Source organism: Triturus cristatus, chromosome 2_1 (assembly GCF_964204655.1).
Source record: "Triturus cristatus chromosome 2_1, aTriCri1.1, whole genome shotgun sequence".
Lineage (NCBI taxonomy): Eukaryota > Metazoa > Chordata > Amphibia > Caudata > Salamandridae > Triturus > Triturus cristatus.
In genome coordinates, this window is record NC_140581.1 from 412,776,683 (window position 1) to 412,794,479 (window position 17,797).

Consider the following 17,797-nt stretch of genomic DNA (forward strand, 5'->3'; position numbering starts at 1 on the left):
GCTGCACAATCCCTTAACAAAAACTACATATACTATAAAATTAAAATGCCTTTTTTCCTCTAATTTTGTAAAATCTGTGTATAGGGTTATAACTTGTAATGTTGTCATACTTTGGGTGATAAAGATGATATTTTACCTCTCCAAAGAAGCTTGCTCACCTCTACATGTCAGTATCAACATCTCCCTCATTCAGGGCTTGTGGGAAGAAGCTCTAAAGACAGACAATATCCTGAAAAAAGATAAGCATAATACCATGAGTACGTCAGTGACAATCATCTCCTGCAAGACCGCTTATTTGGCTTTAGATCATGCTGCAGCACAGAGATGGCTATATTACAAATCATAGACAAAACCCTCCTGACCACACATAAAAGTGACCTACCAAGACTTCACTCCAACCTTTGTTCTTCTGGGTCGCCAGAGTATAAGTTCACCAGAAACGAATGAGTTTCCTGTGGGGTCAGGGTGCCAACAGGTGTAAAACTAAGTGCAACATATTTTGGAAATTTGGAGAGCATCTGCACACAAAATGCAACTTTAGAGTATTTGTCTTTTGGTCGCAGGTATCACTTCTGAGCTGCCTGGAAACACACCACAACCATGTACTTTTAACACCTGGACGTCAGTCCTCCCTCTTCCTGACTGGTTGGTTGGAAGATTGTGCTAAAAGTGACCTTTGTGAGATTTTTTGCATTTTTTCTAAACCATGGTAATTCCCTCCAGTCTCCCTCTTGCATAAACATATGCCTGTCAAGAATTGTGTTCCACTTTGTTTTTTTGGTTGTCTTGAGAGTGTGGGTAACAGACACTGTTCTATGGTTTCAGTGTGTCAATAGGTGATAAACTGTGTGTGTTGCATTTTGGAAATTTGAAAAGCAGCTGCAAGTGATATGCCAGTTTGGGATGCTTGTCTATTGGCCAAAGATATCACCCCAGGCGGTATGGAAAGATACCACAAATATTTATATATATATATATATATATATATATATGCCAATACCATCTACACCTCATAAGGATTTGTTCGTCTAGGACAAACATTTATAAGATTTTCATTTTACTCCCTGAAACATGGTAGTTTTCTTTAGTCTTCTTCAATCAGGAACATATCCCTCCCAAATCTCAACCCAAATATTCTTCTTCTTTTGAGTGTGGGGGTATCAGACATGGATGGTTTCAATGGTCTTGAGCAGGGATCTACTCACCAGACACTCCGAAATGCTTTTGAATGGGGCAGTTCCATGAGATTTGTCAGCACGCTGGGGAAACTACCAATCCCAGAATTTTCTGAAACTTAGCTGTCTGTCACAGTAATGTTCTTAATTGGTTTTAAACAATGTTTGACCTGTGAAGGGAATTCTAGGTAGGTTTGTCTAGGTGCCAGACAAACCTAGGCCCAGACGCATATTTATGTGCACATTAAGAAGCCAGGTGCTGTTTTTGGTTTCTTGCTGGGATGCAGTTTGGAACTAAGCTCTATTTGGATTTTTCTGAGGCTAAGAAAAAATCCAAACAGCATCCAAGCTTATTGTTGGGGCCGGAGTGTGGCTCCTGGCTCCTAGCTGGGGCGGATACACTGTTTTTCCTGATGCTCATTCAGACTCCACCTTGAGTGGTAGACTTTTGTGTGTCTGCACCCTTTGATTGTTGGAGCCAGGCTGTGTTTGGATTGTTTCTGTGGCTAAGAAAAAATATTCAAACAGCATCTAGGCTCCTCACAAGATCACAGTTGTGTATATGTCTGTCTGTGTCTCAGCAGACATTGTTTTGCTGTTTTCTGAGACCAAGAAAAAAAATCCAAGCAGCACCCAGGCTCCTAGCTGGGGCACAAGTGTGTGTCTTTGCGCCCTGTTTGGGTTGTTTCTGTATCTAAGGGAAAACTCCAGATAGCATACAAGCTCCTTGCTAGTTTGCAGATGTGTGTGTGTGTCTGTCTGTGCCTACGCCTTAGCAAGGAGCCAGGCACTATTTTGTTATTTTCTATCGCTCCGAAAAAATCCAGAGAGTGTCCGGACTCCTTACTAAGGTATAAAAGTGTGTGTATCTGCCCTCAAGCAAGGAGCCAGGCTTTGTTTGAGAGACTAAGAAAAATATCCAAACAGCATCTGGCTTTTCGCTGGGCACAGATGTGTGTCTGTTTCAGCAAGGTGCCAGCTGCTGTTTAGATTTTTTTAAGTATAAGAAAATATCCAAACAGCTCTAGGCTTCTCCGTGAAGCACAGATGTAAGTGGGTACACTCCCGAGAAGTGTCAGACAATGTGTGGATTTTTCTTAGGCTAACATTCAATCTAAACAGTATCTGACTCCTTGCTGGGGTGCGGACTTGTGTTTTTTAGGGCTATTCTACTGCCATTGTACACGTTTTTAGTGCTTTGTGGGAGATTTAGTATCAATTTCTGCCAGGGACACACCAGATTACATTAGTTAAAGGAAAGATCAGTACTGAAAATATTATTTTCCACAGACATGGAGAGATCTGGCGACCCGTCCAGTGAACGGGGGATTTAAAAGCAATACCTCCCTCAACACCTCCTGGTTACCAGACCCTACCAATAAATACTTAAGTTGTGCTTCTAACTGCTCCGCAGAATTGATTGGATACATATAGTTTCACTCCCTTATCTGATGTAGATCTATGTAATGTAAGTTTGATTTGGAGACTGCTGCTTGTACCTGTGAGGGTATTTAGGTGCTACATAGGTGAGTGGAGGTGTGTGGTGAGGCTGGGCCTGAGTTTAGGCTGTCTCAGTAGTCCTGCAAGAAGACTAATTAAAAAGCCAGGTCTTCAGCTTCTTGCGGAATTCAAGAAGTGAGTAGGATGCCCTGATATGTTGGGGAAGATCGTTCCAGGATTTGGCGGCTCAGTAGGAGAATGAACAACCTCTCATTCTACTTCTGTGGATACGGGGTGTGTGTGCTAGAGAGAGTGATGCCGAACAAAGTTGTCTGGTGGGTTGGTGGAAGTCAAGTCTGTGATTGAGATATGCGGGTCCCGTGTTGTGTAGTGACTTGAATGAGTGTGTGAGAAGTTTGAACTGGCCGCACTTTTGGATGGGGAGCCAGTTGAGCACTCTAAGGAGTGGTCTGGTGTTGGCGCAGGAGGTCAAGGACGAGTCTGGTGGCGGCATTTTAGATGGTTTGAGGTCTGTGAAAATGATGGGTTGGGATGAGTGCGTAGCTGTTGTCCAATCTGTTTATGATTAGGCCCTTCGTAATAGTACGTCTGGGGTCCAGTGGGAGCCAGTTGAAGATTTTATGTAACATCTGGAGGATGTGAAAGCATGGTGAGGTTGGTGTTCAGGATGAGGCCAAGGTTCCTAGTGTGGTTGGTTAGGGTGGGTGTGGGTCTGGGTTCGGCAGGCCACCAGGTGGAGTCCCAAGGTGAGCTCTTATTTCCAAAGATGAGCACTTCAGTTTTGTCGGTATTGAGCTTGAGACAAAAAATTATCTGGATGTTGTCAGCATAAAAGATGATGTTGATTCTGTGGGATCTCCTGATGTTAACCAGAGGAGTCATGTACATGTTGAAAAGTGTGGAGCTGTGTTATAATCCCTGTGCGACTCTGCAGATGAGGTCCTTTGGTTCTGGTGTTAACGGCTTGAGATCATCTCATTGTGTTCTTCCGGAAAGAAAGGAAGCTATCCATTTGAGTGCTTGTCCTTGTATTCCTGCTGTGTGTAGTTTGGCAGTGAGTGTGTGGTGGGAGACGGTGTTTAAAGCTGCGCAGTGGTCGAGGAGGATGAGGGCAGCGGTCTATCCACGGTCAAGGATGGTGCGTTTGGCACCTGTGGCAGCATTGAGGGCTTTTTTGGTGCCATTGTTATTTCTGAATCTTTATTGCGAGTCATCCAGGAATATGTTTGTGACCTTCTAGGTGGTCAGAGAGTTGTCTGTTGATGGTCTTCTTGATAACTTTGGCTTGGAAGAGAAGCAGCGAGATATATTCATAGTTGCTGAGCACTTCGGGGTCGGCTGAGGGTTTTTTGAGGAGGGTGGTGACTTTGGCGTGTTTCCAGCTATCTGACAAGGTGGCTGTCTTGAGGGAGGTGTAGATGATGGAAGTGAGTGCAGCTCTGATCGTGGCTCTTCCAAGGTTATAGAAATGGTGGTAGTAGGGTTCTGTAAGCGCCCCTGTTGGACTGTCTTCATCACTACTTCAGTGTCCTAGATGAATAGAGGGTTCCATGCTGTCAGTTGGTAGTCTGTCTGGGAGGTCAATGGGGGTGACTGGGGTTTGAAGTTGCTGTAGATCTTGATTATTTTTTCATGGAAGAAGTCAGTGTGGTTGTTGCAGGATTCTTGTGTAGGGGAGATGGCGTTGGTTGCAGCTGTTGGGTTGGTGAATTCCTTGATTTTGGCAAAAAGTTCCTTGTACTTGTTGAAGCTTGATTCGATTCTCAGGGTCAGGGCCTTTTTCTTATTCTCTTTCACTTGATGGGGATAGTATCTAAGTGCGTCTTTGTAGGTGTTTCTGGTTTCACAGGTGGTTTTCCATTTCCTTTCAAGTTGTTTGCAAACTCCTTCGGATTTTCTGAGGTCAACGTTGTACCAGCTAGTTGGTTTGTTGGATCTTTTGGGTTTGGTGTTATTCAGGGGTGCCAGGGTATTGAAGCACGTGGTGATCCAGTTGTTGAAGTTGTTTGTGTCATTGATGTGGTCATTGTTTGGGTATGGGTAATTTAGTAGCAAGGAGTTGAGCCATTCTGTTTCTGAACTTTCTTCCTGCAGCTGCTTAGGGTGTTGCTGGAGTCCGTAGGGGTGGTTGGGGGACCTGTTTTGTGAAAGCGTACAATGTAGTGGTCATTCCATATGAGTGGAGTGATGTGGCTGACATTACCCTTGTCACTGGAGGAGATGATGGGGTCCAAGGTGTGTCCGGCGTTGTGGGGAGGGTCTTGTACGAGGTGGGTGAGGCCGATGTTCTGTAGACTTTCGAGCCAACCTGTGAATTTGGAGTCTGTGGGGTAGTGGAGATGAAAGTGGAGATCACCTAGGCATATGAAATCTTTGGTGCCCATGGCGAGGGATGCGGTGAGGTTGGTGAGGAAGTTGCTGAAGTCTGTGTGAGGTCCTGGGGACCAGTAGGCGAGGGTTCCTTGGATAGTGGTTTTGCTGTCTGTTTGCAGCTTAAAGTGTATGCGTTCCTTTAAAGTAGCTTCTGGGTCAGTGTAAGAGGGACACTTGATGGTGTTTCTGTGGATGATGGCGAGTCCTCCTCCTGGTTTATGGGGTTGGTTCTGGTGTAGGATTTTGTATCCAGTTCGGATGGCTGCGGCGTTGTTCAAGGCTGATGTGGGATTGACCTGGTTACGGTGAGGGAGAGGTGGTCCGGTGTGTTGTAGTCAATGAGGTCTCAAATCCGGTGGAGTGCTTGCTGAGTGAGCGTGTTGACGAGCATGCATGCGAGTGACTATTGTTGTGCGGGATGGCTGTGTGAGCAAAGGTCTAGAGTTCTCGCTTGGTGAGGGGTGCTGTGTATGTGTGTGTGTGTGTGTGTGTGTGTGTGTGTGTGTGAGCGGTGGGAGCAGGTGTGTGGAGGCACATGAGGTGGCAATGCGGGCAGTCAAAGGAACCCACTGTGGACTGAGGTGCGGCCTCTTAGAAGTGTTGTAGTGGCTTCTAGGGTTGAGCAGGTGAAGTTCACCAGCGGTGTAGCTGCAGGAGGCGCTTGGACCAGGGTTCCTGGCACTGGGCATGGTCCAGGCACTGACTTGTGCAGATGGGCTTGCCTTTGTTTTGCAGACGTGTTGCAGCTTCATTAAGTAGGGCCTTAAAGAGTGGGAGGAGCGTGGGGGGTGGTGAGCAGGCTGAAAAAGAGTGAGAAAGTCCAGCTAGAAGAGAAGAAAGGTTCAGGGGGAGCAGCAAGGCAGTAAAACAATCTGCAGAGCAAGTCAGAGAAGAAAAACTGACAGGCGAGACCAAAATGCAAAACAGGGCAGTAAGAGGAGGAAAAGATGCAAAAACGGACAGTTAAGAGGAACAAATGATGCAAATAGGAGCAGTTAAACAGAGACACGGGCAGATAGAACAGATGTCACAAACAAAGAAAGAGTAGTTGCTGAGTTGTGAGGAGAACAAGCAGCTAACTGGAAACCGGCAGGAGACAGACACCAACATGAGTCAGAAGGGCAAGGTGAGGTCAAGGTCGCACTGAAGCAGAAGAGAGATGTCTGAGTTCCTACTCCACACTGCTTTCGATTTAAGTCTGCTGGCAAGTAAAAACTTGACTTGGACACGCAGAACGACATACAGGCACATTTGCAAAGGTCAGGGTAAAAGACCTGCCCTCCCCACCCCTATGCAGTGTGGCCTCTGAAACAGGACCCATTACTTGATGTCAAAGGAACGCAGTCCGAAGCACACAAGTTCTCCAGTACAATCTGTCCTCATCTGCCAGAGGTTCCGACAAACATGCGGAAAATCTATGGGACAGACACCCTGTCTCCTGAGGCACAGCTTGGCCTGCTGCAGAATAGGTGAGTTTATACTTCTGTGATGTGCTGCCTGTCAGGACACCTAGTGATGTAATAGAATGCCAAGGTGGTGAAGTGTCCTTGGATGTCAGTTAACCAGGGGCTGAGCTGGAAGTTACATCTACTCCTTGTGGGGTCCTTCATTTATCGTTCAACCTGGAATAAACCTAGGGTGGCAGTTGGACCAAATTAAGGTCAAAATAAAAATGCAGCATAGCGTTTCTTACCCAGACATTCTCTTTCCAGTGTGCATGCTCTTAGCGTTCCGAAAATATCAGGCAGTCGTTCTCACTAAGGTAACGTATTTACATAATAAAGTGTGGGAACCGACGAGGGGCAACATTTTGTGAGGTTCTCCCTGCAAGAAGTATCCGCCATATTTGTATGGCTACTAATTCATCCAACACACCAATGTGTATCTCGCAAAGTCAGAAGAATTAGATCAATTCCAAACCATTATCATTTGGGACATGGATGTATATTACGTAGTTCGTCCAAAACAATTATTTTAGTACCAAACTTGTTCTTTATTTTCGGGCCTTTTCTAAAGTTTTCGCATTTTTTGTAAGATCAGCAGGAAATATATAGGGCTGATCTCTACTATACTCACGTGCTAATGCATGAATGACTTTCCCCTTTTCCTGGTGGTGACAAATACGATGACTTTTTTAACTGAATGAATAGTTGATATATGTCATTGGAATGTATTGTAAATAAAAATGTGTGTGTTTTTGCATATGTATATACAGCCATGAAGAAGTCACCTCGTTGTGACGAAACACGTGTTGGCTGTCTCTTTGTGAATAAATGTTGCTGATTGACAAACGTTTGGCTTGTGTCTGTCTTTTTAATCAACATTAACTGAGAATATCGAAATTGTGATAACAAATTATTCTATTGAACTTGTTTTTGAGTGCTTGGGTACTAAATTCTTTCTCATGTTTATAGGGAGGTATTCTATATCAACATGTTTTAAGACACCTATGATAGTAAGCTACTATTGTACCATTATAGCACCATCCATATATGGTTCATAAGCCTTGTACATATTTCCTAGACTATAAGACCTGAGATGTGCGGTCCTCCAAACCTCTACTACCTATTCCAATATTGATAATTATATAACTGACTTACAAGGATTTAGTTCATGCATAAAACCTGCTATTGAACTTGCTGGCAAGTGGCTGTTGGAAGGTCTAGCAATTTCATTGCAGTTAGAATTCCGTGGATCACACATTGTTATTGATTCTGATCACATTATTGTTCTCACAATTCAAATGAAAGTAGTCAATAATAAATAATGATAAAAAGTCAATAAACGCAAATTCTTATTTTATGTTTATATTTCATGTGATAAATTTCCAAAAACTGTAACTTAAACAATCTTACTGAAATGTACAAAAGATCAATTAACTCAGCAAGCCATCATTATTCTAATAGTAACAGGTGAGTTCAACAGAGTTTTGTACACAGGTAAAATAATACCTGACCCTCAGCTTGGAGTGGGCTATTCCTAATGTGAATTCTATGTGTATATCTAAAAAGAAAGGAAATGCTCACATTTGAGACCAAATTATTTATTAATATACTAATAATCTAAATGCAGGATTTTTCCAGACATCCTTGCAAAACTAACATATTTTATGGTCTTTTCCCATTGTAGCCTGGAGTTATAATGAGGTCCATAGTGGTATTTCATATTTTTGTGGATTTTTAAACGGGTTAATATCTTTTTTTAATAAAGTATATGTTTTTGTTATAGTCCATGATTGCCCTTCTTGCATTACATTCGCCTCCCGCAGTGAAGCCCGGGCATAGAACAATTTGATACAGTGTTGGCCAGAAAAAGGGCCTAACAGACCGTGTTCCCACCCAGCCATTCTCTGATGGGACTGCACAGGAGAGCCAGGTGTAAACAGCTAAGAAGCTCTCCTGGGCTGAAAACTGCCTCAAGGGACACTTCTGCTGCCCACCTTCCTCAGGCACTGTTTTTCCTAAGACGACCCTAGGTGCACCTAACTATATCACACAGGCTTGGGCCGGAACATTGCTGGTTTCTTTCTATGGGGCATGCACCCTTGTATGAGCCAGTGATACATAATGCATATTGGTGGTGGTGGAAAGGCTATGGCCATATCTGCTACGGGTGGGGGACATCCCCAGCAAATATAGTCCTACCCCCAGGTGATAACGGTTGGGGTCGCCTTCTGGAAGTATATTCCATTCAGTGTGAGAATCGTAGTCCATCTTGAGATCTTCAGGACAAGCAGTACGGGTGGCAGGAAGCAACACATTGCTGTGTACTGTTATATTGTTTAATTTCTGTTGTTTAGGTGAAGATGAGGGATTTTATGTTGTCCTCGCCCCTATAATCTAATGAACATGTGAAATATGCAGTAGTTTGTGGTAGTGGGGGTTTTGCGCCCTCCATGCGCATGGAGATCCAATACCACGAGCTGCCTGCATGTTTTAATTGTTGTTCCACGATCGATGCTGGAACGAGGTTTGCGGGGAACTCTGGATAAGTTAATTCAGTTCCCAGAGGTCTACGCGAGCATCAGAGCCTCGATCGTGGGTGTCTGCACATCCTGGAAATAAACTTCTTTTAAGATCTTCATTTACTACACAGTGTTGTGCACTGTTTGGAGCGGCCATTTCACAGTCTAGCAAAAACAACACCAGCCCTCGAATAAAGTTAAGATTTTAGATCACACCATGAAACACACATGAACAAAAAAAGACTTGTGCATTATATTTCCAAGGGCGAGTAATGCGGGTTTGGTTCACAGCCTAAAATATGACTTATCTCCAAAAAGTTGCTGTCATGTTATTATGATGGTATGTGTCCCATAGCCAGGGCTGCAGCACACTGCCCTCCCTGTTCTTTCCTAACAATAAAAGGTGTTTGGGTCTGTGTTGTACCATAAATAACTTGCACTGGGGGGTTTACTGTACATCATCTTGTGAACGAGCAATAATATAAACATATCACAACGCTTGGCGCGAGATGCAGACAAAACGTGTCACCAAGGCTGTTCTGAAGGAAATGTCAGTGTGCATGCAGCAGCTCGCGGAAGAAACTAAGACGTCTTTCTTTGCTTTTTTGTGTTACAGCGCTGAAGAAGGCGAAATCCACCCCGAAATCTGCAGACTCTACATCCAGTTGCAATGCTGCTTAGAAATGTACACAACGGAAATGCTGAAATCTATATGTCTATTAGGATCTTTACAACTGCAAAGGAAAGGTATGCTTATTAAACGCACGTTTATACTCATTCAGTGTTCATTTTTAGTAGGATAAGCCTATGAGGACATGTCATGAAGACAGCTCATTTCCAGTCCTGTACTTTCGTTAATCAATCCAGTGAATTCTGGGACGGGTAGTCTTAGATTAGACGGGTGGACGATTGAAATATTATATCTGAATGTAATCTTTGGAAATAGGAGAGTCTAGGGCAGGAAGAGTTGTGATGGTGCCTTTAAGTCATATGGATACCCTGTTCTAGTGAACTCAGCAGAACAGTGCCCCATAGTTAAAATGTCAGTATAATAAAGCATCAAGGAGCACTAGTTTTGAATGAGAAAACCTTAAATAGATCGTTTTTTTTTGTTTTACTGGAGATAGGCATACCAATTCGCTTTTTTTTATCATTGTCTTCCCCTAATGCAGCTTTGTTGTTAATAACATAAAACAATCAGGGCTGTGGGGCCGAGGTCATGCTCCCAGGTCTCATTCTAGTTTCAGCCTCCTTCATTGTGGGGGTGGTTTGAACATTTTTACCAGGACTGATTGTAATTTCTGGCCTGGGCCTGGTTTTGCAGTACCATAAATAATTCAGGTAAAGAATCCGGGTAGTTGTTTGCGGACTCTGACTTCAGTTTCATGTCAGCACTCACCTGGCCTGTGCATACACGCATATAACCTAGATGGCCTCCAGACCAGACTTTGCTTTGGATTCCCTTGAAGGCAATTCTAAAAGCTTTTACATATGTGCTAGCCACTTTCTATAAGAATACACTTTTATTTCCCCAAATATTTTATAATCTTTCTTGCTGTTAATGTTTTAACTTCTAAAAAAACTTCAAATCTCATTACCCAGCGTTTCTTCACCACCTGCTTCTTTTTTCATGATGCTGGATTGAGCATTAGACTGCCTGTAACCCAATTCTCTATATTCCCCTTTTAACACTTTAGCAGGACTGACTCACCATCTTCGGGGAGAGGGAGAACCCATTCATGTGATAGTAATGTAAGCAAACAAATCATATGGGGAGCATTACAAAAGGGCGAACATTGCAATATAGCCCGCTAAGAACCTGACAATCCCTAACTGCCAATAGCGGGCTGTGAACACAAGAGACCATGTTTTTCTGAAAATGGTGATTGAATGAGCAAATGCGCTACGAAAATAATTTAATCCAAATGATATGAGTGCTCGTTATGGGTTACAACCCAAAATCATTCCAGTCAGAAATAGGTTCTTCACAAGTGAATTACGCTGCACACCAGAAGAGAACAGCTTTGAGAGAAGTAATGGACACAGTGCGTGGACAGTGACTTTCAGAATCTATTGAATTTGGTCCTTCTGAGTTTCCCCTGCGTAGGCCTGGAAAATATTTGTAAGTCAAAATGTTAACACAAAAGGAGGCACTATAGATATGGATTTAAAAAGTATATATGGTAACTTCAAGAAAGAAATAGAGAAAGATTTTACTATGTAATACAACATCTGATAGAGACTTCTAGCCGCAGATTCCTAACCTTAGAATAATCCCCAGGCGTCTGACTATTTTCAGAAATTGTTTGGGAGCAGTACCCTTGTGCACCAGTAGGTGGCGTCGTTCAGCTCTGCATGGCATCGTCAGCACCAAAGGAGACATGTGCTGTGCCTATATAGGCACCACACCAGTGGAGTGATGTAAGTTCTTTTCTTTCCGCTGCAGTCAGCGGAGATCCAGGAAGAGCTACCCCCCAGTCTTTTTTGACAGACCTTTTTTAAAATTGTTGTCGATATTTTTCAAAGACCTTGTCTCCTGGTACGTTAGGCTGTCCGCTTGAAAAGCTAGTTTCAAACCTTGTGGTACATGTCATCAACAGATGTCGGTGACAGGTCCACATTTGGTGTACCTCTGGTGATTGGAGCGTGACCACAACACCAAGACCTGCGTAGACTGCTGCGCCATGCACCCTTAGCCCTTGAGGGAGCGGTCCTTCAAGCTCTTTGATACTCTGTGTGCGACATCGCGATGCTCAAGATCTCAGTTGAGAGGAAGGTCCCGAGATCGTTCGCGGAACTACCCCAGGCGCTTGTCATCACAGTCAAAGTCGTCTGGGAAATCGTGTAAGTCCCACAGGCAGAAGCAGAGCAAGAAGTTGAAGAGATCTTCAACTTCACCACGTCTGTCGACGTCATCTGATGAGATGAGGGAGCATCGGCATTCGAAATTTAGCTCTGTGGGGGAGCCTGGGCGGTCTCCGCGCCTCCCCGAGTTTCTGGGAGCTGGAGAGCGAGCTCTTCCCAGTTATCAGAATTCTATGAGTCCATGCACCTCATATTTGGGCAGCCCGCCCCTGCTGGAGCAATCCTGGGCCACACTGGCTCTTGAGGGGCCCCAACTGCTCTTCCGCTGGTGGGTACGCCCCTGGCACCAGTCAGGCCCCTTGGATCTGTTGATGGGTCGGGAGCGGTGTCAGTCAAGCCACCTTGATTTTCCCCACCGCCCGCTCCAGTGCCAACGCCCTAGGCGCCACAGATGTCCCACTGCAGCGCAATCTTCGTTGTCATCCCCTACTCCGACACAAAGCTGGATGGGTGTCCCTCACGCCCACGGGGAAGACCCCTCATGTTGGAGCCAGTGCCTTATTCTTTTGATAGGCCTGGATTTGGGGTGAATGGTAGGGTCTGAGGACCCTTATGGCTACCAATACCCTGTAGAAGACACCAAGGACAGAAGTGCTTCAGCTGGGAGTTACCCCATCTGAACCCTTACTCCCAGTGGAGTACTTACAGATGTCCTTCTTGGGGCTTGGTCCTAGAACAATTGCCCGCTTCCTTTGCCTGCAAGCAAAAGTAGCACCTACAGGGGTGTGGAATTCCTATAGCCCCACGCCCAGGACATATTGTTTGGGGTCAAGGACAACCAGTTTTCATGTTTATTTTGTCCTTGGGGCAAGTAGGCCCAACCCCCAGCAGCACAAACCCTTTGGCTCACAGTACCACATTATGAATCAGTGAAGGGCATTGTCTAGAGTTAAGGTAATATTTGTGTCCATATGTTAATGCTGTTCGAACTTGTATTTTTGGTTCAATAATGCTGAAACTCCATTACAAGGGTGAGCGCTCTAAGGAAGTGTTGTAAGCTCGGATTGCACTACTGAAAGTGGTTCCAGTATAAAAATGTGTACCCACGTTTGAAAATTTTAACAATACGAGGCTACGTATAAATGCCCCCATAATGCTCTCTGATTAGATGCAAATATTTTCAGAAGCCTGAAAGCAAGATTGATGGTTCTTTCCTTTAAAAATACAACGTTCACAGAAAAATGCAACCAGGAAAAAAGGTTTTGCTAAACTACTCTAAAGTTTTAGGTACCATTTCTTTGAAGAATCATTCAGTAAAATGTGTTAATGCATGCTAGTATTTCCATTAATAGTCATAATGGAAAATCAGTGTAACCAGTTTTAACAAGATTATGGGGAAACATGAAAATAAACAAGCATTTGGAAAGCCAATAGTTCTGCCATTGTTGGTCAGCGTTTTCGTTTTGTTAATGTGTTTCCTGTTTTGGTATGGTTTTTGCAAAACTTTATTGTTTTAGGAGCTGCTGGGCCCTCACCATTATAACAAATATTGGCAAAAAAAAATAATATTTTTTGGTCTTAAAAAACACATAATGCCACAGTAGTGCGTTGCATTGAACAAAACAACTTTGTATGCTGATGTGCTCCTTGTGAAAGAACAGCATGCTGTCACTTACAGTAAAGTCAGCCAATATATATATATAGAGAGAGAGAAAGAATTTGAATAAAAGCAAAAGGTCTTGGTTAACGCCATACATAATTAGAGGCCCAAATCTTAAAGATAATCACTAAAAGTACACCCAGTGGTAAATGTCCTAGCGTTAGTGCAGACTTATGGTTCTCATGAATTTGTAAGAATTTACAGAAGTAAGCTAGGAAATAGTATGCCTAAAAAATATTGGTGAAATGCATTTTAGTATGAGCAAATGTGCATGTGTAGATTTGCTCACTTGAAAATCTGATGAGTGTTTACAATTTCACTTTTCCTCCAACCCCTTTTTTCTCAACCCTGGAAGAAGTTTGACTTCTGCCCTTGTCAGGAGTAAATTTTCAACCTTTATCAGTATGAAAAAAGATTAGAGAACAGCTGGTGAAAAACCCGAAAACATGCAAATTAGTAGGTTTGCACAGACTCAAAAGGGAATTCCAACCCTGAAATTATTGCTTACCTCTACTTCCAGCCTCAGTATGTAGGTTTATGGAAATGTGGCAAAATACGTGAATTGCTAGTATTCAAACCCTTCTATGGTATGAGCCCTGGCATAATCAGAGAGGCTATTATCAGAGCTCTCATATAATGAGATTATTGAAATAATTTGTTGCTGCGCTACGTGGCGCCAAAAGGACAAGTGGATTTATTTACAAGAGAAAATAGATTTATGAAGCAACCTGTCCCATGGACAAGTAGATATTTTATAGATTTCCACACCCCTGACGTAGAAGCACAAAAGTGCCAACAATGGTTAACTGGTTATGCCAAACTGGACAAAATCACAAGTTCAGGCCTACCGTGATGGAGCATGGCCCGGATACAGGGACCAAGTTAGGCCCGATGAACAAAGTACCAAATTACAGAGCGTTAGGAGATCCTGTGTTGAGGATGCGCTGCACAGTAGCGATTCTGAGGAGTTGTGATGCTGCAATGCGGAGTCCTGTGTCATAGTCGACGATTCCATTCACGAGGGGCTTGTGATGAGAATTTCTGCGTCAAAGATGCGTGGCACACCGGTGGTTCTGAAGAAGCTGTGGGGTTGCAGTGAAGAGTTCTACCTCTTCGCCGAGGATGCCGTCGAGGAGGGGCTTGCGATGCATAGGCCGGCATCAAGTATGTGTCACACAGTGGCAGTTCCAAAGAGACCTCCGGCTGCAGTGCGAGACCCGACGTCATCGATGCCTTGTGCTGCAGCGGTTTTGAAGTGGAGCTGTAAGGAGGTGCTTCTCACTGCGTCGGTTCCGTCCAAAGGACCACAGCTGAGCTGGCAAGCAAAGCACCTTCAAGCCCACTTCCAGGGGTCTAGTACTGTGGTGGCACCACTTGGGGGTAAGGCTCATTGCAGACAGAGTCCAGGTCTTAGGTTCACGGTGGCTGGAGCCTTTTCTGCCCCTGAGGTTCTGATCAGGAGGTCAGTCAACTAGGCCTTGGAGTCACTGTGTTGACCCTTGGTTCAAGAAGCAGGTCCAGTCTTTTCACTCAGGCAGCAGGGGAGCAGAGTAGCATTACTTCTTGCAGAGCAGCACAGCAGTCCTTCTGAGTCTTCCACATGTACAGAGGTGTAATGTAGAGTTGAGTTTGAGAGTCCAGTATTATACCTGGTGCTAACTTTGAAGTAGGGAATGGTTCTATAGGTTTCCATGCACAGAGGTGCTTTGAATTCCTTGCCTTTCTGCCTTGGCTCCAGCTTGTCTGAGCTCACAATAGACTAGTGTCAAAGCCTTTGTGAGTATGCTCAGGCAGAGCCTTTGTGATGTGCAAGTGTGATAGGTGACCGCTCCTCCCCCTCATCAAGTCAGAGAGCGCTCATCTGCTAACACCTATGTTCCTTTGTCTCACTGTTTAGGAACAGTACACAAAGAGCAAGTGATAGCTACACCTAGTCATGTGACCCAGGATACAGGCTGTAGGCACCAAAAGTTTAGGACAAGAAAATGCCAACTTTCTAAAAGTAGCATTTTCAGAATTGTGACTTAAAATGCGAGAGGGGTTTAAAGTAAGGTTCTTTAGACACCAAACTCAATATTCCTACTTTCTCCCAATTGAAAGTTAGCATCTGTTGAATGCAATAAGGCAACCCAATGTTATCCTATGAGAGAGGTAGATCTTGTAGTAGTGAAAAACAAATGTAAGAGTTTTCACTACTGGGACATGTAAAGCTTAAAAGTACATATCCAACTTTTCTAAATAAACAGATCACTGCCTGCTGGGCTGCATCGGGTTTACCCTGGGGGTGACATATATATACATATATATATACTTTTATTTACAAGAGCATGTACAACAGCTCACATCATATATCAGGGACACCTGGGAATTTCTGTACAAGATGCTGAACTTTACATGTCAAAATTACTATTTACTTATCACCCTAGATGTGACTTCATTATATACATCTATAAATCATCATGATGGGCTAAGGGCATTGAAGTATTATCTAGCACGTAGAGGTGTCGAATTTGCACAACATAATATAATGATGACAAATATGGTTGAATTCTACCTTTGCAACAACATATTTCTGTTTCAAAACAATTTGTACCATCAGCTTCGAGGTGTGGCAATGGGGGCCAGCTTCACCCCCAGCTATGCCTGCTTACACATGGGGTGGTGGGAGGAGCTGGTCCTACTAAAGGAACATAGGACAATTGTGAAAAATAACATCAGTGTTTGGTGGAGGTTCATTGATGATCAATTTCAAATATGGCAGGAAACCAAAGAGGATGCAGAAAATGTCATTGCCAGACTTAATGTCAACCAACTTAATTTAAACTTTACAGTGACGGTTAGCACAGAGAGTGTGCATTTTCTGGATGTACAGGTTTTTATCAAAGAAGGAAGAATAGAAACCAAACTTCACAGAAAGCTAACAGCTGGCAATGCAATATTGCATGCGGGGAGTTTGCACCCCCGGCATCTAATTCGGAGCATTCCCTATGGGGAGATGCTTCGTCTAAGACTAATCTGTAGCTGTGAGGAAGATCTCATGCAAGTGCAAGCTAACAGCAGGAGCAGATTCCTAGATGGAGGTTACACGACCCACTGCATTGACGCGGCCATTAAACAAAGTAACGCAGTCTCCAGGGAAACCCTCCTCAAGAAAAACAAAGAGATAGGAAATTAAAAGAAACAAGATGCAGACACTTTCAGGTTTATTTTAGGGTACAGCAAACATGAAAAACACATCAGAAACATCATCAAAAGAAACTGGCCCCTAATATTAGGAGATCCCACAATAGGCCACCTACTTCATAAGAGGCCAGCCATTACCTATAGTAGGGCACCCTCGATCAGGGATGCCCTGGTCCAAAACGAGCCTGCCGGCCAACCCAGTGGGGCTTGGCTTTCCCAAAGAAAAGGGTTTTTCAAATGCAAGACATGCCAGGCATGTCAATTTGGAACCAGCCGAACTACCTATGAAACAGCCTTTGGGGAGCAAGAAAGACCTATTAACAAGGCCCTTACCTGTGAATCTGACTTTGTGGTCTATGTGCTTGAGTGCCCCTGTGGCCTACGCTATATAGGCAGTACCATACCGCAATGCATTGCTGATGATGTCACATATTACATCACTCATGACATGGTCAGTGACATCACTGATGACATCACTGATGACATCTCAAATGACATCACTGATGACATTACTGATGGCATCATCCATGTGATAAATTGATGCATCTTCTCACACCCTAATATAACCTTTGATACACCCACTCAAAATTACAGGCGGCCATTCTCAAAACCATAGATACTCCAATACCAATAACTACATACCCACTCGTTGATTCTTAGGTCTACACACACATCCACTCACTCACCTGTACAGTCACTCATACTTACAGTCACTCAGTACAGGACTATCATATGCATTTATACACCTATTCACTGAAAAAAACATAGGTTTCAGGCACGTTATAGTTAGGAATTAGCATTTAAAAAACCATAGAAATTCGCTGAAAAAACCATAGGTTTCAGGTGCGTTATAGTTAGTTGGACATTTCTCTCGTACAAAACCATTGAAATTGCCCCGTTATAGTTAGTTCAGCTAACTATAACTCGCGCGCCCGCAATGCACTGCTGATGACGTCACATATAACATCACTCATGACATGGTCAGTGACATCACTCATGACATCACTGATGACATCTCAAATAACATCACTGATGACATCATCCAGTGAATGTGTGTTTTTCTGAAAATCAAATATGTTTTATATATGTATATCTCAAGGTCGATGGAAGAATAAATGGGTATATAAGTGTCTAAATGGATGAATTTTTTTGGGGAAAATTGATTCAATAACTGAC

The 17,797-nt window shown here is 43.6% G+C and overlaps 1 protein-coding gene across 1 annotated transcript in view; it reads left to right on the forward strand.

The window, feature by feature from the left end:
- Nucleotides 1-17,797, forward strand: part of RGS7BP (regulator of G protein signaling 7 binding protein) — a 655,650-nt gene that overhangs the window by 415,324 nt on the left and 222,529 nt on the right. Inside the window, exon 3 of the mRNA XM_085631636.1 lies at nt 9,590-9,720. Within this exon, the coding sequence (XP_085487762.1) occupies nt 9,590-9,720 (131 nt within the window). The remainder of the gene's footprint in view (nt 1-9,589; nt 9,721-17,797) is intronic.